The sequence below is a fragment of the Nuphar pumila genome, chromosome 8, assembly GCF_984573655.1.
Source record: "Nuphar pumila chromosome 8, dmNupPumi1.hap1.1, whole genome shotgun sequence".
Classification (NCBI taxonomy): domain Eukaryota; kingdom Viridiplantae; phylum Streptophyta; class Magnoliopsida; order Nymphaeales; family Nymphaeaceae; genus Nuphar; species Nuphar pumila.
Window position 1 is genome coordinate 15746796 of NC_143256.1, and position 21121 is coordinate 15767916.

At 40.1% G+C, this 21121-nt stretch overlaps 1 protein-coding gene across 1 annotated transcript in view; it reads left to right on the forward strand.

Moving 5' to 3' along the window:
* Positions 1–12316: 12316 nt before the first annotated feature.
* Positions 12317–21121, forward strand: part of LOC149829671 (actin-interacting protein 1-2-like) — a 36553-nt gene continuing 27748 nt past the window's right edge. Inside the window, exons 1-2 of the mRNA XM_090015234.1 lie at positions 12317–12404; positions 12518–12591. Of these exons, the coding sequence (XP_089871360.1) occupies positions 12317–12404; positions 12518–12591 (162 nt within the window). The remainder of the gene's footprint in view (positions 12405–12517; positions 12592–21121) is intronic.

Genomic DNA, 21121 nt, shown 5'->3' on the forward strand with positions numbered 1-21121 from the left:
AGAGGAACAAAGGCTCGTTCCCTTTACACTTTGTAAGCGAAGATCTGGAAGAGTGTTGTGAATGTTGTGGAGACTGGCTCGTCCACAAAATTATGGCATAGAAGGCTTGGGCATATGAGCAAGAAGGGGCTGCAAGTCGTTGTTAAGAAAGAGTTCCTGACAGGTGCAACAGGTACATCTTTGGAACCTTGTGTTCATTGCTTCCATGGTAAACAAAATAGAGTTTCTTTCCATAGATGCATTGCATCTAGAAAATCTCATGTTCTAAATCTTGTACATTCTGATGTGTATGGACCTTTAAAGGTCAAGACACTTGGTGGTGCATTGTACTTTATGACTTTCATTGATGATCACTCTAGGAAAGTCTGGGCTTATACACTGAGGACTAAAGACCAAGTTCTAGATGTATTCAAGCACTTTCAGGCCATGGCTAAATAAGAAACTGGCAGGCAGTTGAAGTGTGTTCGCTCGGATAATGGTGGCAAATACATTGGGCCATTTAATCAGTATTGCACAAATCATGGCATCAAGCATGAAAGAACTATAAGGATGACACCTCAACAGAATGGGGTTGCTGAGAGGATGAAGCACATCATTCTTAAGAGAGTCAGATGTTTGCTGTCACACTCTAAATTGCCAAGATCTTTCTGGGGTGAGACAATGAGGACAACAATTGATCTTATCAACTTGTCTCCTTTTATTCCCTTGAAGGGAGATGTTCCAGAGAAAGTTTGGATAGGAAAAGAACCTTTCTATGGACACTTAAGAGTGTTCGGCTGTAGAGCATTTATTCACATTCCGAAGGATCCCCTAGATGCGCCGATTGTTCATGATTTCGTGGAGGAGATTCCACCTCCTCGCAATGATGCAAAGGAAGGAAGTGTTGAATCAGAAATTGAGGGGGAGCCAACACCCCAAGAGTCACTTCCTCAGACTCCGATAAGGAGATCCACTAGAGAAAAACAGTCATCCAGAAAATACTCATCAAATGAGTATGTGATGATTACAGATCAAGGTGAGCCAGAAACTTTTGAAGAAGTTTTGGAGGATGAAAACAAGTCTGAGTGGTTTAAGGCAATGAAAGAAGAAATGGATTCATTGCATGCGAATCACACCTTTGATCTGGTAAAGACAACTAAAGGGAAGAAGGTGTTAAAGAACAAATGGGTCTTCAAGTAGAAGACTGATGAAAACAACTCTCAACCTAGATACAAGGCACGTCTTGTTGTGAAAGGTTTTGCTCAGAAGAAAAGAGTTGACTTTGATGAGATCTTCTCACCACTTGTGAAGATGCCCTCCATCTGAACTGTGCTCGATATAGCTGCAAGCATGAATTTGGAAGTTGAGCAGCTTGATGTGAAGATTGCATTTCTATATGGTGACTTGGAAGAAGAAATTTATATGGAGCAACCTGAGAGTTTCATTGACAAGGGTAAAAAGCACCTAGTTTGCAAGTTGAAGAAGAGCTTGTATGGATTGAAGCAAGACCAAGGCAGTGGTATAAGAAATTTGATTTCTTTATGAATGAGCATGGATACTCAAGAACCTCCACAGACCATTGTGTGTTTGTGAAGAAATTTCCAGATGGTAATTTTATCATTCTCTTGCTTTATATGGATGATATACTGATTGTGAGCCAAGACATCAGCAAGATTAGCAAGTTAAAGTTGGAGCTAAGTGAGACATTTGCCATGAAGGATTTAGGTCCAGCAAAGCAGATTCTTGGGATGAGAATCGTTCATGACAGATCACATGAGATGATATGGTTATCTTAAGAAAAGTATATCAGAAAGGTTCTTGAGAGGTTCAACATGGACAAAGCAAAGCCTGTTAATTGTCCACTTGCAGGCCATTTCAAACTTAGCTCAAGACAATGTCCTACAAATGATGAAGAAGGAACAAAGATGCAGAAAATTCCCTATGCTTCGGCAGTAGGTTCGTTGATGTATGCTATGGTCTGTACTCGACCAGACATAGCTCATGCTGTTGGAGTTGTTAGTCGATTTCTGTCAAATTCAGGGAAAGAACATTGGGCAGCAGTGAAATGGATTCTAAGGTATCTTCAGGGCACATTAAAGATGAGTCTGTGTTTTGGAAAGGGTGAACCCATTCTTGATAGATTCACAGATTCTGATATGGCTAGTGATGTAGATAGTAGAAAGTCTACTTCTGGGTATTTGATTACTTTTGCAGGGGAGCAGTTGTATGGCAGTCGAAATTACAGAAATGTCTAGCTCTCTCCACTATAGAAGTTGAGTTCATTGCCATTATAGAAGCCAGTAAAGAATTGTTGTGGGTGAAGAAATTCTTGCAAGAGTTGGGCTTGAAGCAAGAAGAGTATGTTCTTCATTGTGATAGTCAAAGTGCTATTCATTTGAGTAAGAATTTCTCGTTTCATTCAAGATCGAAACATATTAATGTTTGATACCACTGGATTCGATATGTCTTGAATAAAAAATTGCTACAACTAGAGAAAGTGCATACTGATGACAATACATCAGATATGCTGACCAAGGACAAGCATGAGAAGTGTCGATTCCTAGCAGGAATGGAAGAAGCTTCCACATAAGTCGGGAAGGGGGAGAATTGTTGGGGTTTCCTCCTTTGTGGGATCCATTGGTTCGATGCACATTCAGTATCGCTGCAGAATTCTAAGCACGATGCTTGATCTTTTCGAGGACGATTTGGAGTATTCGTTGGATAGTGATTTGTAGAAGTCCTCTCAGCTGAATGATGCTTTAGTTGTTCAGAGTTTGAGGTTCAGCGAGTTGTCGATGGCAATTTGTGGTGAGTGCCTTCAGCTGCATAGCGATTTGTGGTTAACGTTATGTGCTTCAGCTGGATGACGAATTGTGGTTATCACTGGATAGCGATTTGTGATAAGGCGCTTCAGGCACATCGTAAGTTATGCAGGACGTTTAGTCTTCCACATTTAATGCGAGTCTCGTCCTCTATTTAGGGGATGGATGAGAGAACAAAAGCAGCGGAAGAGAGCAAAAAAGGCAGAACATTAGGGAGAGAGTGTGAGAAACACTTTTAGGGCACCGAAAAGGTGCGGAGGGAACAAAAAGCAAGAAGTGCTACGATACTTCTTTCAGGACAACTTTGTCAAGCTGATTCTTCAGATCATTCGTTCTTTGTTCCTCAGTGAGGTATATCCTCTTGTTCATTTCGTTACACCTTGTGTATTTGTAAGGCTTATGCCTTTTGGCCACTCTGTAATCTTTGTTTGAAGATAGTAAAAGTTGTTGACCTATTGGTCGCTGTGGACGTACCTCAGTTGAGAGAGAACCACGTAAATCGTTGTGTGCTGTTTTTATTTTCGCTACTGGTTTGTTTTGGTTTATTTTTCTACCAGTGTCATCGTCGTATTGTTTCCATCAATTCACACTCGTGGGGAGACCCAGTACATCCGTTTTAACCCCAACAATATACACACAAAAATTTCCATTCCTGCCACATACTGACAGCTTCCAAACAGGGCCTTACTCAAGTTTATAGAAAAAAAAATCTACCAAATAGAGAGAGAGGCATGGAAATATAATATTAGTAAGAAAGTGAAAGAGGTCGATTTGACATACGCAGGCATGGCTTAGTGATGTATTGGGAGCAAAATTAAAGGCTGCCCTTTTGTATCATATATTAGAATTTTAGTAGGAAATTATCACTTTAAAGTGTAAACATAATGTATACATGTATGCCTTCAACCGTTTCTAATGTGATTGTGATTTTTTCCCATTAATTGCAAGTTACAACAACAATAAAACCCTATGATCTAGAGCTACGACCTTACTTTCTATGCCTCGGTTGTTTGACAATAGATTTCAGTGCACCAAACAGTAGGGGATAAATTGTGAAATTTAATCAAACAAGAATTACTTAAGCCAAAGCCCAGCATAGGCGCGAGGGCGAAAGTCTTGACCTCAGAATTTTACCCCATTGGTGGTTGATCTATGATCTACCTGCGAATGGAACCAAGGTTATATATATATATATATTAATGAGTTTGTGCTAAACTCATTTGATGCTAAACCACATGCTAAATGGGTTTTTTTGTCCTTTTTTTCATTTTACTTTTAAATTCTGACCGTAATGTGATCTATGTACTTGATTTATAGGGATCAGCTCTTGAAGCATTTGATTCCAATATATGGGTGGGTTTTTATAAGGTTCAAAAAAACAACGGTCCAAAATCTTTGTAAAATTTTTAGGCTCCAAACATTATTCCAGGTGTGGATCCTTAGTAAATCCACCATGCCCAACACATTTATAGAGCTAAAACTGCATAAAAAGCACCGAAGAAGCCCAAAAACCCATTTAGCATGCGGTTTAGCACGGATCCATCTTCCTATATATATATATATATATATATAAAGTAATGCTAAGCTGCTTCGGGATTACCTACACACATAGTAAAATCATAGATGTAGTATCTTCTCAATCGGACTCCGTGTTCAACATAGTTATTTGATAAGAATCATGTCCGGATCATGTTTTTGGACATAAAATAAGATTTTTTAAATCATGAAACTTTGCTACATTTTAGGCCGTTGATTTTTTTAAGGTCTTAAAAAACCTATACAATGATTACAATCGCATGATCTAAAACTTGTTTTCTGTTTAAAAATGCATATAGATCATTAATGTGAGTAAATGAAACACAATAGAATGTGAGTAAACACAATAGAATGTGAGTAAATAACTTCATTAATAAAGAACAGTAAAAATACAAAAAAAATACATTTTAATCCTCATTACAATACACTAAAAAACACACAAGAAGCCTAAAACCATGGTTGCTAGTCGAGGAAGCGAGAAGCGATATGTGAAGTGGAAGCGGGAAGCGTGGCACTTTCAAAATTTTAGGAAGCGGGAAGCATGGGACGACTTAAAAGCGAATCAAGAATCGTCTCGAAAGCGAACCAGAAGCGAATCTGGAAGCGACCTAGGAAGCGAGGGGGAAGCGAAAAATAAAATAAAAATAAAAATACAAAAAAAGGGAGGAAATGCAGGGAAAGCGAAGGAGAAGCGTGCTTCCCATAAATGGGAAGTGTGTTTCCTATAAATGGGAAGCATGTTTCCCATAAAAGAGAAATGCGCTTCCCATAAATGGGAAATGCGCTTTTCAAAAAAATTGGCTCTTCTCAGTGCGTTTTGGAAGCGCGACGTTTTACGCTTCCGAAACATGCTTCCCCACTAGGCTAGGTGCTTCCAGTAACTCTGCCTAAAACTACTCATCACTCCCTCACCTTACAAAGGCACCCACCCACCCATATTTATAGAGAAAAGAAGGAAGAAGAGAGAGATTAAAGGAGAGAAAAAGGGAGACCACACTAACCATTGGACCATAAGTCAAACAACTAGTCCAAGTCAACCAAAGTTGACTTAACTTTAAAGTATATATATCAGAGTTACCGAAAGCACCTAGCCTAGTGGAAGCACGAAATGTTGTGCTTCCAAAACGCGTTGGGAAGCGCCATTTTTTTTGAGAAGCGTGCTTTCCCGTTGCTTATCCCGCGCTTCTCCTGCGCTTCCTCCCTTTTTTCATTTTTTTTTATTTTTATTTTTTCGCTTCCCCCTCGCTTCGTAGGTCGCTTCCGTTCGCTTCCTAGGTCGCTTCCAAGATGATTCTTGATTCGCTTTTAAGTAGTCTCACGTTTCTCGCTTCCTAAAATTTTGAAAGTGCCACGCTTCCTGCTCCTGCTTCCTCGACTGGCAACCATGATATATGTTAACGCCCCCGCTCAAACTTACATTGACTCACTATAAGTTTGCAATTACAAAAGGAATCCCATTACACAAGATATCGACATGTTCTTCTATAATACAAATTCTTGAAGGAGCTTCTAGATCTTCCTTGATATGCTCGAAAGGTCTCTAGAATCATCAATAATGCCAATATTTTAAAGAGTACAAAAGGAGCAATCCAACTAAAAATAACTATATATATATATATATATATATATAAAGAGAGAGAGAGAGAGAGTAATGGGTACGTGCTAAATAAAATATGCTAGATGAAACATGCTAAATGAGTTTTTCAGGGTTTTTTTGTTTTATTTTTAAATTCTAATCGTACAAATGTGATCTATGTACTTGATTTTATAGGGTTCAACTCTTTAAGTGTTTGATTCTGATATATGAGCGGGTTTTTATAACGTTTAAAAAATCACCATTCCAAAATCTTTGTTAATTTTTAGGCTCCAAATATCATTTTTTTCATCGAAAACACATGATCCAAGTGTGGATTCCTCGTAAATTGACCATGCCCAACACATTTATGGGGTCAGAACTGCAAAAAAAAAACCCACACCAAAAGAGTAGAAAACCCATTTAGCACATTTCATTCGCATATTTCATTTCGTACACACCCATCTCTCTGTCTCTCTCTCTCTCTCTCTCTCTCTCTCTCTATATATATATATATATATATATATATATATATATATATATATATATATATATATATAAATGACCAAACACGCCAAAAATATAATACATATTTAATAAGACATTTTAATAATTTTCAAAATCTTTTAATAGTAAGAAAATTTTTCAACATCAATTTTGAAAGTCATTAAATTTTTATACACAATATTCATTGAGAGTCTCACCTCAATAGATAATTTTACGAAATCATAGTTCTTGATTTATAAGAGAACACAATTGCATATTATCAAAAGAAGAGATGCATGCATAAAATATCTCAAAGATAAACGTATAAATCATTCATCACTTTAAACATTCATGAAAACATGCATTATTGAAAGTCAATACACACATCTATCTCGAAAAGCACATTAATGCATGAAATATGAATTTTCAAACAACATCAATACCATGAATAAATAACTCACAAAAGAGTTTAACCCACACAAAAAATATTCATAAAGAAGGGTTTTTCAAAACAAGTAGCCATATTAAATGTACAACAGAAATAATGGGGAAGTTCAAAATCCCACGTACAAATCATAACAAGAGATATTTTGTAATAATGACAAATATTAATAACAATTTAAATCTCAACAATAGAAACAATATCTATAAATACACTCAAAATATTGCATCCTATGCAACCAAGGCATATCATGATGTAAATCACCCAAGATAACTAATCATGGAACACATTTAAAATATCTTTAAGCATGCAATTAAAACATATTCAATGCAAAATGCATGAAGAATTTTCAATAACCATTTCCCAGACAAGGGTAAATGAGTGAATTTGTTTTAGAAATTTTGTGGAGAGATTTGAAAATCCCACAAATATCAAGAAATGATATTTTGCAAACCTTCACAATAGTTCGACCACCATAAGCAATTTACCTCGCTTGACCTTCAAACCTCAAAATTCAAGTGTAATAGCTGCTAGAACAAGAGATCAATGACAATGCCACTTATGAGCTTAACAAACACACAAAAAGTGTGAACATCTCATCTATATAAAATAACACTTAAATAAGAGACAAACCTCAATGTTTCAGCTACTAGAAAAAGAGCATAATACAAACACACAAAAAGTATGAATAACCAATGGGTGCACCTAACTCATTGCAAACAAATCTTTCTTGTCTACGTAAAATGACACTTAAATAAGAGACAAACCTCAATATTCAAGTGCATCAGCTACTAGAATAAGAGTATAATACAAACACACAAAATGTGAATAACCAATGGGTGCATATAACTCACCACAAAAATATCTTTTAAATAAGAGACATAATAGGAGAAGACACGAAGTAAGAGAGCTTGTAATAAAAACAAACTAATGTCATCAAGAAGGATAAATGTATCAATTTTAACAATCTTTCAAACACCATATTTTCAAAATAGATAACCATCACAGATAAACATAATTATAAGTATTCATAATAACATTGTCCAAATAAACAAATGAGTGATATAACACACTCATAGAACTAGAGATCAAACAACCGTCAATTAGAGCCAAACTATAAGGCGACAATCTATACTGATAAGAAAACCAAGGTGCACACAACTCACCCCAACAAGCATCTCTTGTTCAACAAAAGCAACATGGATGTAGATACCAATCAAACCCAAGACAAGTGACAACACATCACTCATAACCTTTGGGAATCTAGACTAGTAAGATGACATGAGGTGCACACATAACTCACCTCAACGGCTAACTCTGACCCAACAACAAGGCCAAAAATAAATGGCGCATCCTAGAAAAATCTATGATGGACAAAAAACAATGCCAAAAGAAGGCAAAAAATACTCACGGAAATTGATTTTCAAATAAGTGAGTTCATATAAAAAAGTACCGATTTGAAAAAACAAAGTTTTAAATCAAATCCAATAAAGGTAGATGAAGACTTAGAATGAATATAGTTCAATCATATGCACAACAATATGTCAATTGATGCAATCACTTCCAACACAAGATGTCTCATGACAAATTTTACAAACTTTGACAAGCAAATAATGGACAAGAATCATGCCCAATATAAATAATCTACATAGATGTGATGAAATTATGATGTTAGAGTATCTTTCAAAAGATAATGGAATCATGAATCCACCAATCAAGAAACAAGTGCACTAAGGCACATCATATACAAAAGATCCAATAAATCTCAATAAAAAGACAAAAGTATATGATTTTATTAAAGAAAAGCTTCTAAGAAGCTAGATCTAAATCATTAGTCTACTATTAGACAATTGATGACAAACATATAGAGATTCACAAAGAGCTATATAACTATCAACAACCATGAACTCATATATATCATACAAAGAATTTTATCACAATGTAACAAATATAAAATCTTTAAGAAACATGCAATGAAGTATCAATGCACAAGAAAGAAACCACTAAGGGTTACAAAAGTGCACAAACACTCAAGTCACTAAGCTACCAAAAAGCACATAAAACTACTAAGGGCTATGCAACAATCATACAAGAGTCTTTTAAAAAATATAAGTTTTATTCATAAAATGCTCAAGAAGCATACACAATAACCCACTAAAAAATATAATGCATAATAGAGAAATTAAAATATGCATTCGAGTTCATGATGACAAATCATGCTTATGCCATCCAATAATAATCACAAAGGCTACATAATTAAAATCATGCATGGTCACATAGTTAGAATCACCAAAGAAACATCACTATATATTAAAAATCCCAAAGATAATCTATGTAAATACATACATTAAGAGACACAAAAAAAATGTAAAAAATTAATATTTTGCAAAACATGAAACACATAAGATTTTAAGAAACCACATATTTTTGCAAAATATAATTTTTTCAATATACATATCCATAATCTAAAAAATATATTAAAAGACAATAATTTCTATTGAGAATGTAGGGTACGGGTCTGGTTCTAGACCCAAAATGATTCTTTTGTATTGTATTTACATGGTTGGTGTTATCGGGTCTGGGTTGACAGACCCGATCCAACTTGTATCATATATATTACATTGAATATAGGGCACAACCTCTCATTGAGAATCGTGCCAGTCATTGCTGCCTCTCCTTCTTGCAAATCCCTTTCTCTTCTGTTGTGGATGAAGATCTGGTCGAAGGTGCGTGACTTCTAACATGGTATCAGAGCAGGCTGAGAAGTAAATACTAGGTCGAGTTCTCTTCTTCCTTTCTTTGATCCAAGATCTGATCTTATCAGATCAGATTCTATTCTCCTTCTGTCCTGAAAATTGATCTTATCATATTGGGTTAAAAATCTCTTTCTTAAAATTTTTAAACATCTTTCTTCCTCTCTAAGTTTTCGATCTCTTAAAACTGAATCTGTTCACGTCAAACAGTCTGGTCACGTCAAACCAGATCTGTTTTCTTAAATCTTGATTATTTTTTTTCCTCTTTGATGCTGGATCGGATCGTTCCAGATCTAGTGTTTTCGTTCCAAGCCAGACTAAATTAGATCTGGCCATGGCATATTGATTCTTCCCTTCAGCAGCGTTAAATCAAATCTGATTGTATCAGATCAGATTTGTGTTTCCATTTAAACTTAGATCTCTCTTTTGTCTTTCAAGTCAAATCTTATTCTCCAAAACCAAATCAAAGTTTCGGTCCATACAAAAAAAAATTCAGATCATTAATTTGTCGTGTTCTACTGATTATTTGTTTCCCTGCAATATTATTTTCGTAGCAAAAAGAAAAAAAAACAGATTTACATTGCTCGTAAATCAAACTGCTGGTCAGAGTGTTCTTTTGTTGTCCTTTCACATGGATTCTCCCTTCCAGTTTCCTTGGACAACTCATATAACTACTTGACCTGGAAGCGACAAAGTTTTCCTTTTATTAAGAGTCTGGATCTCTCTGGATATCTTGATGGAACGATCCATGCACCACTAGAATTCGTCCTGCAAGAAGAGCGAGATGACAAAGGGGAGGTTTCCAACAAATTGATTCATAATTCAAAATTTGTAACATGAAGAAGAAAAGATCAGGCAGTTGTGGCTTACATTACCTCTATGCTTTCCCATGAGATATTAGTGGCCATCCTAGATGAATGTTCAGCCAGAGAGTTGTGGCAAATATTGGCGCAGACTTATTCACATATTTCATAAGCTAGGATTTTGCATTTAAAGAGAGAATTTCAGCTTTTGAAGAAATAGAGTTTATCAGTGACATAATACATGAACAAAATCAAGAGTATTACATATCAACTAGCCATGGTGGGTTGCGTAATTCTTAACAAAGAAAAGGTTCAACAGGCACTGAATGGTCTGGGTTCTGACTACCACATGTTAGTCACCTCTCTTCTATGCCTCCCTTCATTGCCCAGTTTTGAAGATCTACGGACTAAGCTACTACAATATGAAGTTACCATTAGGGGCGAGAAGATGACCCTGAATTCCAACAACCATGAGGTACTTGTCACATGAGTAGTATTAGGGCGAGGACGTGGGGGCTTTTGAGGCGGGCGTGGACATAGAAGAGGTAATCAAGGAGGCCGTGGGCTTTTTCCCATACCCTACATGTCACCTAACTTGTATCCAGGGAACCCTATAAACATCCCGACATGTTTTCAGTGTAATAAAATGGAGCACATTAAAGCAAATTGCTGGCATAATCCGCAAAACAAAGGCAAGTTTAATGGTGCTGGGCCTTCTACTAGGGGACAAGCAGGAGACGACCGTAAAGGAGATGAAAAGAAAAATGTGAAGAATCTTTTGATTTTCGCTCTTTCAGAATTGAGTTTCAAGCAAACTGAGTAGGAGACTTGGTACATTAACTCCGGGCTGCTGCACATGTGACATGTGATATTGGTAAGATTTATTAAAACCGGAGATGGTGTTCTTCATCCTATCTCTCATGTTGGAAATATTTTCCTTCTACTCCCCAATTCCTTATTACCTTTATCTGATGTTTACCATTCTCCTAGTATTGTTAAAAACATTGTTTCTGTTTCTAAACTTGTCGATGATACTAATTCTTTTGTCGAATTTACTCTTTCTGTATGTGTCAAGGATCTTCTCACGAAGAAGACACTCGTTGAAGGAGAACGACAGGGAAACATGTATGTCTTCAAGGAGTCTCTTCTAGTTCATGATGCATCAATAAATTCACAACCAGTTTGTCCAGTGTCATTCAAAGTTTGTTTTAGTCTATCTCAATGTAATAAGCCAGAGATTTGGCATCGTCGTCTTAGTCATTGTAATCATTCATTTATTGAGAAGCTTGTGTCTAGTGGACTTGTTCCGCAGTCTAGTTTGAATGTCGAGGCTGATTTTCTTCTTTGTTTCTGTTGTCAATTATGTAAAAGTCATGTTCTTCCATTTCATTCAATAAATCAAAGAGATTTTGTGCTTTTTGAAATTGTCTATTCTGATGTCTGGAGACATGCCCCGCAGTCTTCTTTATTGGGCAATCATTATTACATTACTTTCATTGATAGTTACTCTAGATACACCTGTATTTATTTTATCAAATATAAATCTGAAGTTTTCAAGCTTTTTTGCTCATTCTGTGCTTTAGTTTGTAATCAATTTTCAACTAAAATTAAATATTTTCATTGTGACGGTGGATGAGAGTACTTATCAAAGGAATTTACTGAATTTCTCTAAGATAATGGAATAGGTCGTCGAATATCTTGTCCACACACACCACAACAAAATGGTGCGGCTGAAAGAAAATACTGGCACATTGTAGAGAGTGCGCTGAGTATGTTGCATAACACTCACATTCCTTTAAACTTGTGGATGAAAGTTTTTCATTCAGCTGTCTATGTCATAAATCGACTGCCAATGAAATTGTTAGCAGATCAATCCCCTTATTTTACGCTATTTACACTATTTGGGGTTCATCCTGACTATAATGAGTTGCGAGTGTTTGGCTGCATATGCTATGTTCATATTGACAGTTCTTAACGTGATAAGTTTCAGAAAAAGGCATGCAGGTGTAGGTTTGTTGGATATGTTGATCAATATAGAGGATATCACTGCTATGACTCCACTACCAGTCGCATCAGAGTTTCATGGAATGTTGTGTTTGACGAGACTCATACTGATGATTCAGGAAGTACAGAGGGACACTGTAAGGATGCTAAAAGTTATCAGCCATGGCTTGTTGCTGAGGTGCTTGATCAAATGGTGATGCATGACGTACCCTCATGTCATACACTATCTGCAGAACAAAATAGTACAGTTGTACACCCAGAAAAGGAAATGTCGACAAACACACAAGATATTACTATGCCTGTCATTTCAGATGTTACAAAGTTTTAAGGGATTACCTATGTGCAGTGAAACAAAGACAAAGTTCAACGACCTATTGTGCAACCCAGGAGGCTTGAGAGGATTCACCATCCTATTGAAAGATGGGTAAGTTATGACAACTTCTCTACAGACTTACAACTGTTCATCTCCCAGATTGAAAAGCATGATGAACCTATCAGTTTCTCACAAGCATCTATGTCAATCAAATGGGTTGAGGTCATGAATGAGGAAATGAAAGCTTTACATGAGTGTGGGTGTAAGACCCGCAATTTTTCAGAAAATATCTGAATAAAATTCATGAGGCATTTACCGGTAAAAATGGCATTTTTCTCAGAATGCGAAACGAATCAATTCCTGCGAGCCAGTTACACTTAGGATATTCGTCGAATCGCGAATATATGCTCAAACACTCTGGAAGCCATAACTTCCTATCTGAATAAAATCAAAGGATTCCTGCGAGCCAACTTTCTTAGTGGCATCAATACGAAGATAATGGCGTACTCAGAATTTTTCGGAAAAAAATCGCCGAAAACCCGAAATTCTTGCGGGACCCACAGAAATATGGGTGGGACCCACAGAAATATTTCTCAGAAAATGTTCTAGAATATTCTAGAATATTCTGGCACCTTCCAGGATGCTTCGGTGTTCACGCGCTCGCCTCGTAACTATCGTCGGATATATATGTTCGAATGCGCAGTATATGCGTTCTTCAAAATAGTATCTCACCCTAGTTCTTGGTTGAGCCCTCTAGGACACTTCGGTGTTCACTCGCTTGCCTCGTAACTATCGTTGGATACAGATCTAGGTGTATATCTGCTGATACTGCCGACGCGTCTTATATCGCACAGGCCATGTAATTTACCTTTGTCGTCGCGTCGTATGATGCCAAGGCTCCCTGCTTTCTGCAATTTACGATTACTGCACTTCCGATTATGCATTTACTTACGCCGTCGCGTCGAACGATGCCAAGGCTCTGCTTTCTGCAATGTATTTACTTACGCCGTCGCGTCGAACGATGCCAAGGCTTCTGTTTTGTTATATATGTAGAATATTTCATTCAGTTACACACCCTGAACAATAGTATATGCATTTCCTTTACGCCACCGCTGTATAAAGCACAGGCTTCTGCTTATACTACATATATGGCGCGTAAATGAGCGTTCAAATGGAGACCAAACTCCAAATCGCCAATGCGATTCCCTTACCGCTCCTCGTTCAAGATTCTGCTTGACGAATGAAGCCCCTATTGGAAAGGCTTCGGTTTTTGGCAAAATGCTCTTTACGTAAGGACTAAACAAATTACGTATGGCCTGGCTATGGCCCAAGGTTCCTGCAACCTTGATGGATGCAAAGTACGCACAACGGTGCGCATCCATTTCCCGAGTTAAGCGTAGCGATTTCCCACCAAAGAGGGGAGATGCTGCTGAAATGGATAAAAGAAAACGCACGCTTTCTCCGTTAAAGAGAGGAAGTGTTGCTGAAATTTCTGAAGGAGCTAAGAATAGCTCAGAAAGAACGTAGCAGGAGTGCTACCCGGTTTATGGAACGCCTTCTACGATGTAGAAAGGTTCGTCGCACCACTGCCGGTAGAGCAGAGAAGGTGTTGACAGAATGGTTGGCAGAAGAGCTGCCAAAACCAGTTAAGTGGCACAATGATGTCCTTTATTGGAACGATGTCAAAATGACTCGTCTCCCTGACACCTGCAAGGGCATCATACTTGTAAGAGCCGTTGCGCCAAAGTAGTGGTAGCGCCTTGACAAGGTCCTGAGCTCATTGCGTAAAAATACGCCGAGTAGCCGATCCGTAGAGATCGAGTCATGTGCATGCTCATTGAGAATTATCAGACAACCAGACTCGTAAGGGCCGCTGAGCCGGAGTGAGTTGTTTCCACCGAAAGAGGTGAAGTGCTCGTCAAGGCCGAAGTGCCGAGAGCAGAGTTAAGCATGCATATGAATAAAACCTTTGTTCCATGGTGAAAACCGTGTGGTTGATTGGGGTCGGGTACATACTTCTCAAAGGCTTCCGTATAGGCATGCAATGTTCGCCAAGTAATTGTAAGACCGGCAGGCCCCTTTCAGAATTTCTCACCGAGGAAGACGGTGATGGCGCAGCCTTGAGTGACATATATTTCACCCGAACCTGATAGAGTTCATTGATGGCCTTCGTCACTCAGAGGTATGGTGTAAGACCCGCAATTTTTCAGAAAATATCTGAATAAAATTCATGAGGCATTTACCGGTAAAAATGACATTTTTCTCAGAATGCGAAACGAATCAATTCCTGCGAGCCAGTTACACTTAGGATATTCGTCGAATCGCGAATATATGCTCAAACACTCTGGAAGCCATAACTTCCTATCTGAACAAAATCAAAGGATTCCTGCGAGCCAACTTTCTTAGTGGCATCAATAAGAAGATAATGGCGTACTCAGAATTTTTCGGAAAAAAATCGCCGAAAACCCAAAATTCTTGCGGGACCCACAGAAATATGGGTGGGACCCACAGAAATATTTCTCAGAAAATATTCTAGAAGATTCTAGAATATTCCAGCACCTTCCAGAGCCTTCCAGCTCCTTCCAGCACCTTCCATGGAAGGGATTCTCAGAAAAGCCCAAGGGTAAAGAGGGGATTCTGAAACTTGGGGCCCAAGTTTCAGAACCTATAAATAGAGGACCCCCCCTCCTTTAGAAAATCGCCAACCCCTCTCTCTCTCCTCCTTTTCCAAACCTCCCCTACCTAGCCTAGCCCACCTGAGCCCACCTGACCTGGTCTGAGCCTGCCTGACTTAGCCTGAGCCTGCTTGACCTGGTCTGAGCCTGCCTGACTTAGCCTGAGCCTGCTTGACCTGGTCTGAGCCTGCCTGACTTAGCCTGAGCCTGCTTGACCTGGTCTGAGCCTGCCTGACTTAGCCTGAGCCTGCTTGACCTGGTCTGAGCCTGCCTGACCTGGTCCTAACCCACCTGACCTAGGTCTGAACCTACTTGACCTAAGTCTGAACCCAGTTGACTTGACTTGAACCTGGTTTGGTTCAAAGTCAAAGTCCAAGTCTTTTTTCGTCCAAAGTTCGAAGTTGATCCTTTTTCGAAGTCGAGCCTCGTTCGAAGCGTTTGAAGCAATTGGAGTCATTTCTTCCTTAAATTGAAGTAAGTTCGCTTCATTAAACCATCTCTCTCAAGTATTTGATTGTTTGTATATAGCATATACTTTCTGAAGTAGTATCTTGCTTTAGTTCTTGGTTGAGCCCTCTAGGACACTTCGGTGTTCACGCGCTCGCCTCGTAACTATCGTCGGATATATATGTTCGAATACGCAGTATATGCGTTCTTCAAAATAGTATCTCACCCTAGTTCTTGGTTGAGCCCTCTAGGACACTTCGGTGTTCACTCGCTCGCCTCGTAACTATCGTTGGATACAGATCTAGGTGTATATCTGCTGATACTGCCGACGCGTCTTATATCGCACAGGCCATGTAATTTACCTTTGTCGTCGCGTCGTATGATGCCAAGGCTCCCTGCTTTCTGTACTTCCGATTACTGCACTTCCGATTATGCATTTACTTACGCCGTCGCGTCGAACGATGCCAAGGCTCCTGCTTTCTGCAATGTATTTACTTACGCCGTCGCGTCGAACGATGCCAAGGCTTCTGCTTTGTTATATATGTAGAATATTTCGTTCAGTTACACACCCTGAACAATAGTATATGCATTTCCTTTACGCCGCCGCTGTATAAAGCACAGGCTTCTGCTTATATTACATATATGGCGCGTAAGTGAGCGTTCAAATGGAGATCAACTCCAAAATCGCCCATGCGATTCCCTTACCGCTCCTCGTACAAGATTCTGCTTGACGAATGAAGCCCCTATTGGAAAGGCTTCGCCTTTTGGCAAAATGCTCTTTACGTAAAGACTAAATCAATTACGTATGGCCTGGCTATGGCCCAAGGTTCCTGCAACCTTGATGGATGCAAAGTACGCACAACGGTGCGCATCCATTTCCCAAGTTAAGCGTAGTGATTTCCCACCAAAGAGGGGAGATGCCGCTGAAATGGATAAAAGAAACGCATGCTTTCTCCGTAAAAGAGAGGAAGTGCTGCTAAAATTCCTGAAGGGCTAAGAATAGCTCAGAAAGAACGTAGCAGAAGTGCTACCCAGTTATGGAACGCCTTCTACGATGTAGAAAGGTTCGTCGCACCACTGCCGGTAGAGCAGAGAAGGTGTTGACAGAATGGTTGGCAGAAGAGCTGCCAAAACCAGTTAAGTGGCACAATGATGTTCTTTGTTGGAACGATGTCAGAATGACTCGTCTCCCTGACACCTGCAAGGGCATCATACTTGTAAGAGTCGTTGCGCCAAAGTAGTGGTAGCGCCTTGACAAGGTCCTGAGCTCGTTGCGTAAAAATACGCCGAGTAGCCGATCCGTAGAGATCGAGTCATGTGCATGCTCATTGAGAATTATCAGACAACCAGACTCGTAAGGGCCGCTGAGCCGGAGTGTGTTGTTTCCACCGAAAGAGGTGAAGTGTTCGTCAAGGCCGAAGTGCCGAGAGCAGAGTTAAGCATGCATATGAATAAAACCTTTGTTCCACGGTGAAAACCGTGTGGTTGATTGGGGTCGGGTACATACTTCTCAAAGGCTGCCCTATAGGCATGCAATGTTCGTCAAGTAATTGTAAGACCGGCAGGCCCCTTTCAGAATTTCTCACCGAGGAAGACGGTGATGGCGCAGCCTTGAGTGACATATATTTCACCCGAACCTGATAGAGTTCATTGATGGCCTTCGTCACTCAGAGGTATGGAGGTCGTGGTTATCCTTAAATATCTAAGGATTGAACCCAACTACTGCAGTAGCAGAATGCATTCGGATACCTAGTAAGGATCTCTTCCGGTATGTTGTACCGTCCTACTAGGGGGATGGGGTCAACAGGCCTCTGGGGTATCTAAAATACATAGAATAATCAACCCCCAGATCGTCGCGTTGTCGCCCAAATATGAGTCCCCTAAGCCCAGGGGGAGGTGCAATTATCGAAACAAAGCATTAGCTTAGGCACAACACTACTTTGAATGTATGAGTGGATGACGTTGTTGAGTCAGTCCTGCATAACCTTTGTGAAGGTGTCATGGTCGGTATACTACTGGACCGATTGGGAAAGAACCCCATTGATATCCGTACGACTAAGTGAAGCTCGGAGAGCTGTCCTTAGATTCGTAGGATACGGATGTGCCAAGCATAAAGGCTTGAGCTAGACATCCATTCGTGACTCTGAGGAAGTCAAGGCTAAGTCGTAGAGACTTAAGAGGTTATTCTAACTCACAGCCCTGAAGAGGCTTATGCGAAGTCATGACGACTTGCGTGGATGTTCAACTCATAGCCTTGATGAGGCTTTTGCGATATACGCTAAGTCATGGAGGCTTGAGCGTCGTATTACGAACTGCGACCCTGAGTGGTCTATGCATTTACTTGAGTTGAATAGATAGGTGTTTGCCTACTTACCAGACCATCAGTGGTTCTGACCCCGTTTAATGGGGATTTCAGGTGTTGAACCTGCGTGGCGATATGCGGAGCAAGGCGGCATCGAGTTTCAGGGTTTCTCTAGACAGAGTTGTACTGCTTCCTTTTTATTGAACCTTCACTGCTTTTCTAAGCAGTAGTGTTGTAATAAACATGTGCTTTCGATAAAATGGAACACTTTGGTGGTCAATGAGTTGCTTGGCCACACACCAGCAACGTGCTCGGAGTTTTCTAAAACCGACGACTCATTATCGTCTTATTCCGCTGCTAAAAGCTTTTCTAAGTTCCGCTGCAAAGAAAAAAAAAAGAAATCCATGAAAATTTTAACTTAGCTTTATTTTGGAAATCTGGGGCGTTACAGAATTGGTATCAGAGCAAGAGTCTGCGAAACCTGGTTCGAGATCCGACTTGTCCACTATATCGCACTGTAAGTATATTTTATACTTCTTGTTCTGATCTGGGTGCATCTTTGTATAGATGGCAACTCACGACTCCCGAGGATACTGCTATCGTTGCGGGATCATGCACGATGAGTGGGTATGCCCATATGAAGTCCAAGACTGTCAATATTGTGGCAAAGAAGGGCATTCCGTCAACGAATGCCAAATGAAGCATACCGCCGATATGGGTCGGCGGGGATCGCTTGGTCTTAGGGATGAGACCTCGCGTGTTAGTGGGCCACATTACTCCAGTAGAGAGAGTAGCCGTACTCCAGCAACTTCTGATGAACTACCGTCTCTGGTAGGATTTGACTTGAACTTCCTTGAGGGATTTGGTCAATCGCAAGGCTATCAACAGGCATCATGTACGCCTAGCTTGCACAGTTGGGAGGAGGAATGCAACAACTCCTTCTATAATCCCATTATGATTTCAGATTCCTCGAATCAAAGTACTATTATATGGGGGAACAGAGCGGCTACACCAACGCCGAGTCTGAATGGCCAGGAAGAGGGATACAACCTATATCATCCCGTTATGGTCTCGGATTCTCCGAGCCATGATGCCACTGAATGGGCAAGTGGACCGGCATCACTGATCTATCCACAAGAGTCGCTTGAGAGTGCGGAAGTGCCGCCCAAGCCAAAGCTAGTTGTGCCTGCACCAAGGCAATGTGGAAGTAAACTATACTTCGGGTTCTTTGGGTCAAGAAAGAAATCCAGTTCCTAGAAGAGACTGGTAGTGTTTTGGAGTCAATAGACTCATGTACCTAGTTTCTCAACGCCTAAAAGTCTGCCAGTGCGGCATGACGTTTTGTTTAAGGCGATGCTTGTGTAAATGTGATGTATATTAAGTAAATAAAACTTTGCTTCGATATATACATTGTGAAACTAAAACACGTTGTTTGTATGTGGTAGATAAATGGCTCCTACGACGAGGAGAACCATACCAAGCGAGGAGTCCCATACTCAAGGATTTCTGCTGGAAACACTCAACAATTTGGTTACTGCCATTCGAGAAACAAGGCCAGAACCAGTCGCACCTCGAAGCGAAAACCTTGGTGGAATAACCTATGAAAAATTTCTCAAGCTTGATCCACCAGTCTTCGCCGGTAGAGCCGATCCTGAACTGGCAGAAAGTTGGGTCGAAGAGACCGAACGTGCCTTCCTGGTGCTGGGAGTACCAGAAGAAAAGAAGACCAACTTTGGCACGTACAGGCTGAAAGACAACGCACGGAAGTGGTGGGATACCACTAAGATTATCCAGTTCTCGGAAGTTGAAGTCATTCCTTGGACTGACTTCCGGAGAGCTTTCATGGATAATTACTTCCCATTACACTCCAGAAACAAGAAGAAGATGGAGTTTCTGGAATTGGAGCAGGGTGGCACGAATCTGATTGACTATACCACCAAATTTCAAAATCTTGAACGGTACTGCTCCCGGTTATTTGAGACCGACCAAGAAAGGGCCGACAAGTACATCATTGGACTGCGAGAAGGGCTAAGGTCACGGGTTATCACCAGCATGCCCCAAACGTTTCAAACGGCTGTGGCAGCAGCTTCAAAAATACAAGTGGATTGGGAGCGATCAAAAGTGATCATAGCAAAAAGGTCCATAGTTGATGGTGGGAACAAGAAGAGAATGTTTCCAAGTGGCCAGGGTTCACGACAACCCTTTCAGAAGAAAAGGTTCCAAGGTGGGAACAACACTCAACAAGTTGTAAGACCAAGGCAGAACATGGCTCCAAACAACTTGCAGTCCAACCCAAACTGCCCAAAATGCCATGTTAATCACGCAAGAGGACCATGTCCACGTGACACAGGTGGATGCTTCTACTGTGGCAAAGTGGGCCACATTGCAAGACAATGCAGGAAGAAGCTTATTGATGAGCAGAGGAGGAATGCCGGATCTGCCGGACCCTCTCAACAAGTACCACAACGAACACAAGTCCAACGACCCCCACCTAGAGTAGAACAAAGGCCTACTGCAGGTCGTGTATACGCTGTAACGACTGAACAAGTCGAAACCGGTGACCTCATTGAAGGCACCGTACCTGTTAATGGACATGCAGCTTACGTCTTGTTTGATTGTGGTGCTACTCATACGTTTATCTCCGACGATTTCACCGAACAACTCCACGCCTCGGTGCAACCGATTGATAAAATGATCGAAGTATATAACCCGTTGGGTTCACGCACCAAATGTATCCGGTGTGTGAAAAATTTGGATATTGAGATAGCAGGGCAACACTTGCCTACTGACGCCATCCTGATCGATATGATACAGTACGATGTCATTCTGGGAATGAATTGGTTGGCTCAGAATAATGCCAAGATTCTGTGCCGCGAGGGCAGAGTGATTCTATCTCGACCCGGATTACCTAAGATGGAATACCGGTTATCCAAACCAGTTCCACAAAAAAGGCTCATATCAGCACTTAAGGTACAAAAATACCTTA